Genomic DNA, 6,152 nt, shown 5'->3' with positions numbered 1-6,152 from the left:
CCAGCAAAGCTCAGGACCAGCCTAGCCTAATGTTACTGACAGCCCACAGTAGGAAGGCCCCCCCCCCACCCCCCACTCCCGGCAACAATGGACAAAACACGCCAGGTGCTTTGTCCCTTCGGACTCGCCATACTTGAGTCCCCCGCAACCCTTCTGCTGCCATGTGAGGTCTGAGCCCCTTCCATAGCTTTAGCCCCTTGGTTCTGCCCACAGGCAGAGGCAGCAATGCAACAGCAGGGCAAATAGGGTTTCTGCCACCACCTCAAGCCAGTTGGGTTACACCTCCTGATATTTTTTCCCCACTGGGGCCCAGCACCCATGCAAAAGCAGCCAGTCATTCCCAAATAAATCCTTTCTGTTTGGAAGGGACAGACCTCCTGCAAAGAGTCATAGCATTGCCAACATGTCTTTCCAGACAGCATCCATGGTTGGGACTATAGCCGATGGAGCACAAGCCTCCAGGACCGAACAGGAGGGAGAGGTCTGTCCCTGGAGGCCAGCAGAGTAGTCAGCTCTCAGACCGAGACTGAACAAGACTCAGTGCAGAGGAAGGACAACACCTACAAACTTCAGTTTGGTAAACAGTTTAATTGACAAATAGAAAGGTCTGCTGCTGCGCCTAAGCTGGAGTTACCCACTGCTCTGCTTGGCTGCCAGTCTCTTGTCTCTCTCTTCAGCAATGGTCAGGCGGATCCCCTTTCCACGGGGCAGGGAGATCCAAGGCTTGTTGCCCTGAAGCAAGGAAGAAGACAACACATCATACCAAGAAACCCAGAGAGGAACAGAGCTTGCCCTCCCAGGGAGAAAAAGGAGCAAAATCCTGATCCTCCTGGAGCTTGGCCAGACAGAAATAGCCACATCATTTGCCCAATAGAAGCCCAGTGGGGAACTGCAGTGTAAAAGTCTACTACTGCTTTATTTACATCCCTGAGGAAGGCATTTTAGCTAAAACCAAAACAGCCCTTTCAGAGCCTGAACAAAAGAGGCCACAAAGGGTGGCAACAGAAGAAGTCTTAGGAAAAGGCCTCTCGGGACTCTCAGTTCGAGTCATTGCCAAGACTGCATCACCACCTGAAAGGCACAGTTCCAAACTTTAACGTGCTTTAAAAAGCCACACGGCTTTTTCTTGAAAACATCGCCATCCCTTCTAAATTTACAGCAACCTCCCCTTCCCAGACCCATCAGCCTGCAGAAGACAGAACCACAGGCAACAGAGCCAGGGCTGATGCCACAACTGGAGCTTCACTCTGCAGGCATCCAGAGTGGGAAGGCATTTGTCTACAGAAGACAGGAACAACTCCCATCTTCAGCCAGCAGCCCCCAACAACAGGAGGGGACCAATCCTCCTTTTGTTTGTGCACACTTACTTTGCCAATAACAAAGATGTTGGAGAGTCTGGTGGCAAAGCTATTGCCATTGGCATCCTTCACATGAACCACATCAAATGAGCCAGGATGTCTCTCCCGGTTGGTGATCACACCAATACGGCCCAAGTTGGCACCACCAGTCACCATGCACAGGTTACCTAAGGCAAAGGAAAGGCTGGTGAGACAAGAGTTTGCACAAGGTGCCAAGATGAACCACTTCCACACGGGTCCTTCAGGAGCACTGCTGCAGAAGAACGCCATGGGCAGAGCAGCACAGGGACACAAAGCGGCCACCAGAACACAAGGGCACAACTTTTAATGCCTACATCCTGCGGGAACCTTGGCACGCTCCAGTGAAGCCCCAAGGCCTATAAAAAACATTCCCTATCACTTGATCACTTGCATGAACACCAAGGAAAGGCCTTTTTTACTACTGGGCAAGTAGCTTGACAGATCCTCATTCCAACAGGAATCCCAACTGCAGTTATAGCTGGAGATGCCTCATAGAAACAACAAAGCCATTCACAAGGCTGCCACCATTGCCATCTCTGCTTCAAAGGGAAGGTGCCCAGCAGCTGCAGCTAACTTCCACACTGCTCTCCACCAGCAATGCCTCTGGAGAACACAGTACCTTACAGACAGAGGAGGTGAGACCTACCTGTGTCAAACTTGATGAAGTCTGTGATCTTGCCTGTCTCCAGGTCAATCTGGATAGTATCATTCACCTTGATGAGGGGGTCTGGGTAGCGGATGGTGCGGGCATCGTGGGTGACCAGATGAGGGATTCCTTTGGTGCCCACAAAGATCTTCCTCACCTTGCACAACTTGTACTGCAAACAAAAGCCAACTCTGCTCAGCTGAGGCAGAGAGCTGCACCACAGCCCAGGGCACTCTTGCGCACATGTCCTCCCCTTCAGAAAGCCTGCCAGTCACACCAGGCCTCAGTCCCCAAGCAAAGCATTCCGACACATTTCAGGACTTGGGATCCCCAGAGGAGACCAGACAGCAACTCACTGCTGCTCAGTTCACAGCCCCAGTAATTCCTCTCGCAAGGCTGCCACGCAACTATGCCACGGCCCCACCAGAAAATACCCGTGTTTTGGGAACAGCTTTCTATAGCTACCCAAGAAATCATATCAGTACCAGCACACAACCTGATACTGCAAACAAATGCCAACCCTTCTGAAGACTCCCGCTCAGGGCTCGGGTCTCCCTGCAAACACTGGATGCATTTTCCTAGGAAAGCATATGCAAAGGTGGAGTTGCCTTATTTTGCTTTGAAAGCCCTGTTGGTCACACAGGGGAGGCAAAGGCTGCCTTTCCACAGGGCCTACAAGAAATCTGTACCCCTTCTCAAAGACAGTCTGCTCTCCCTGCAGCCTTTAACTTGAACTCCTTCACATCCACATTGGGACTCATGGTGCAACACAGATTGGTAGCCAGAGAGAAAAATAAATCCCAGGGCCACAAACACATGCCGGAGCCACTCCCAGCACAGCCAGAGAGAGCATAGCAGCCCACCAGACAGCCCTCCCCTCAGCATCGCTGTGTGCCTGTATAGCCTTCCATTTGGGGCACATGAACCAGAGTGCAGGCTTGCAGCTTAGAAACACCAACACACTTGGGCTGAGGAACTGTACAGAGGAGTCACTTGTAGACAGAGGGCAGTTTTATAAATACCTTCCTGCGTCTGTTCTAGAAGAGTTCAAGAACCCTTTTCAACACCAAAGCCGGTCCAGAAGTTCACAAGCAAGCTTTGAAAAGCACTGCCAAAGCAAAGTCCTCACAACTAGTACTGCTTCAACCTGTTCCATTCAACTTAAGGCCCTTTCTGCCTCTGGATGACCATAAAGGGGACAAGCTGTGTGTGCACACACAGCCCCTCAGAGCTTCAACCAAAAAGCTAAGTGTATGAAGCTTGTCACTGCTCGATCAACAAGACTCAAAGCATCAAGTAACTGCCTCTGGAAACCAGCTCCTGCCTGGGGGCAAGCTTGTTTCCAGAACCACCTCATTTCTGTCTCTGAGCAGTTCATGCCTGCAGAGCCTTTTATGCTGGATACTCCACTTCTAACTGCTCAACTGAAAGACGCACAAGCAGCAGCTTTGCTTTGTGTTGTATCAAAGTGGTCCTAGGATTCAAATGCTTTTGTCCGTTCAAGTACTGCAAGCATTCAGCACATCCAAGAACTAACCTGTTGCTTGCAAGAATACTGAAGCAGCAACATACATGCAGGTATGACACAGAAAGGCCCCCACTGTCCAGCTGGAGGCAGAGCCAGGGCAGCACTTCCACTATCATCAGACCCTCAGGGGCCCACAAGGCAAAACTTCAATTAAGACAGTCTGGCTTTTGCACCACGGGCAGTACAGCAGCAACGAGGTCTCCACAGTTTCTGATCACTGTTACCTTGTGCTGCTCTACATTAAGGCTTGCTAAACCACAGTAAAGCCATGCCCATCAACCTAAAAGGGCTTGGAGAAAACTGCCCGTAAAAGGACTCCAACCCATGCCAACAGCAATCACTCAAGCACCAAACACCCCTACGCAGAGGGCTGTAAGTTGCCCTCACATCACCTACAGACCTTCCTCCTTGAAGACTCCATACCCTAACCAAGAAAGGAGATGTTCCCCAGTCTCCTGAAAGGTGTCACAGACTGAGCTCTCAGGGAAAAGAGAAAACAGCTCCTATTCAGGAGATACCAGACATGAGACACTGCCCCAGCAAAACCCAGTGTGGTCCACGTTTACACCAAGATCAAGCCCCTCACCTTGGCCTCTTCAGCTGTGATACGGTGAACAGCAAAACGGCCCTTGGTATCATACACCAAGCGGAAATGCTCGCCTGTCTTCTCAATGCTGATGACATCTGATTTCAGAGATAGAAATAAAATGAGTTAACACTTAAGTATTCATACATACAGTTGATATTCATAGCAGAGCACAACTATAAATGAAATTGTAACAACTGCTTATGTAGTTTTTTTCAGGCAAACTTAGAAAGCACCTTTCCTCCAAATCTTGCCAGCCTCACAAAACATTCCCCCCGGTGTACCAGAACAGCCCCATGAAATATCTGTAGTTTACCAGTCTACTCCAACAAAGGAAAAACACAGCAATAAACAGGTCAAGAGAGAGAAGCTAATAGCTATAGTCACTTGTCATGCCAAGAGAATCTGGAGCAGCAGCTTTATGCAATTTGTTCAATAAGTTCTGAAACTAGGATGCATTTGTAGAAGCACTCTCCCCACTGGTGATCCAGTCAGAGAACTGGAAGCAAAACTGTTAATAGTCTCCTGAGAAGAGGTCATGGCATTCAGAAAACTGAGAAAACATCAGCATTCCTTTTGCAGAGCAGATGCCTTGCACATGTCCCTGAAGGAAAAGATTCTAAATAATATAATAAATAAAAACGTTGACTTTGGGGACAAAAACCCAGCGTGGGTTTCTCCACAGGTTGCAGTCCCTTCAGGGGTGTACCTGCTCCGGCGTGGATCCTCCACAACTGCTCACCAAATTTAGTATGTGCCCCAACCCTCTTCACTAACCCATGAAGCCAGCAGGATAGGTGATGTCTGTGCGAACTTTGCCATCTATCTTGATGAACCTCTGCATGCAGATCTTCTTGACCTCATCTCCTGTCAAGGCATACTTCAGTCTGTTCCTCAGGAAGATGATGAGTGGAAGGCACTCCCTCAGCTTGTGAGGGCCTGTAGATGGACGGGGTGCCTGCAAACAGAAAAAAGTCTTACTCTGGTTGCTCAAACGTACCAGCAGCTATCAAGCGTCACTTTCCATAGGAATAAAAGCACTCCAACACCTCTCAGGACATCTGACGACTGCTGCAGAGAGCCCAGGCCTTACTACCTCACTGCTTTAGTCCTTACGAGCAAGAGGAAACAGAAGAGCTACTCACAGAATATCTGATAGCAGATACCCCCTTCCCCATTACACTACCAAACTGCCTCAGTTCACCACCATCACCTTAAATGCACATTTGAGCAAACATATGGGATGTTTCCCACCTGTCTTGCAAACCCTTCACCCAAAGCAGGGCCCACTCATCCTTTTGGACTGTAAAGTGGTGCAGGGGAAAGCAGCAGAAAGCTACAAGGAAGCTGAGCAGAACTTGAGACAGACAGATCCCATCTGCGCTTCTCACAAAATGCTTCAGATGGGGTTTTTCTCCTGCCTGTCACCCAGCACACAGCAAGAAGCTCCTCTATAGAAACCCACACAGAAAAGCAGCAGGAAAGGAAAAACAAACAGCACGGATCCTCCTCTATAAGTTGTGAGGGGCAGCGATGCCCAGTAGTGCACACCCCCACCGCTCCCTCCTCAGGCCCCCCGGGGGCTGCTTTCAAGCTGGCCTCAGCGTGGCGGCTGAGTGTCCGCTCCCACGCCCGGGGCGGCCCCAGCCCCCCCCCGCACTTACGAAAACGCCCGTCAGCTTGTCCAGCATCCAGTGCTTCGGCGCCGCCACACGCTTGAGGTGCTTCTTCGGGCCGCGGGCCTAGAGAAGGACACACGTTACGGACCAACAGCGGCCGCGGCCAGGCCCCGAGCGGGGCCCCTTCCCCAGCCCCGGCCCCGGCCCGCTGCCCGTGGGGGCCCTCCCCCAGCGGGCTCCCGCCCTCCCGCCGCCCCCCGAGAGGCCCAGCCGCGGGGCAGCGCGGATGGCGGCGGATGGCGGGGCGGGAGCGGCGGCGCAGCGGCCTCACCATGGCTGCGCTCTCCCGGCGAAAGGGCCGCCGCTTCCGGCGCGCCACGGATATCCGCTCGCA

At 51.6% G+C, this 6,152-nt stretch overlaps 1 protein-coding gene across 1 annotated transcript; it reads right to left on the bottom strand.

Moving 5' to 3' along the window:
• Window positions 1–568: 568 nt before the first annotated feature.
• On the bottom strand, window positions 569–6,152 carry LOC136993308 (small ribosomal subunit protein eS4). Its single transcript, XM_067304479.1, has 7 exons — window positions 6,090–6,152; window positions 5,804–5,881; window positions 4,917–5,097; window positions 4,140–4,237; window positions 2,026–2,197; window positions 1,368–1,525; window positions 569–732 (listed from the first exon to the last, which is right to left on the bottom strand). Exons 1-7 carry the CDS (start codon window positions 6,090–6,092, stop codon window positions 631–633), a joined length of 792 nt encoding a protein of 263 aa, XP_067160580.1. The 5' UTR covers window positions 6,093–6,152; the 3' UTR covers window positions 569–630.

Source organism: Apteryx mantelli, chromosome 13 (genome assembly GCF_036417845.1).
Source record: "Apteryx mantelli isolate bAptMan1 chromosome 13, bAptMan1.hap1, whole genome shotgun sequence".
In the NCBI taxonomy this organism is placed as follows: domain Eukaryota; kingdom Metazoa; phylum Chordata; class Aves; order Apterygiformes; family Apterygidae; genus Apteryx; species Apteryx mantelli.
This window is presented reverse-complemented; position numbering and strand designations above follow the sequence as displayed.

Excerpts from the sequence above, each read along its gene's own strand:
- LOC136993308 (XM_067304479.1), bottom strand. Across the intron at positions 5,098-5,803 it reads ACAAGCTGACGGGCGTTTTC|GCACCCCGTCCATCTACAGG; the intron begins GTAAGTGCGGGG and ends TTCTGTTTGCAG. Across the intron at positions 2,198-4,139 it reads TCACAGCTGAAGAGGCCAAG|TACAAGTTGTGCAAGGTGAG; the intron begins GTGAGGGGCTTG and ends TTTTGTTTGCAG.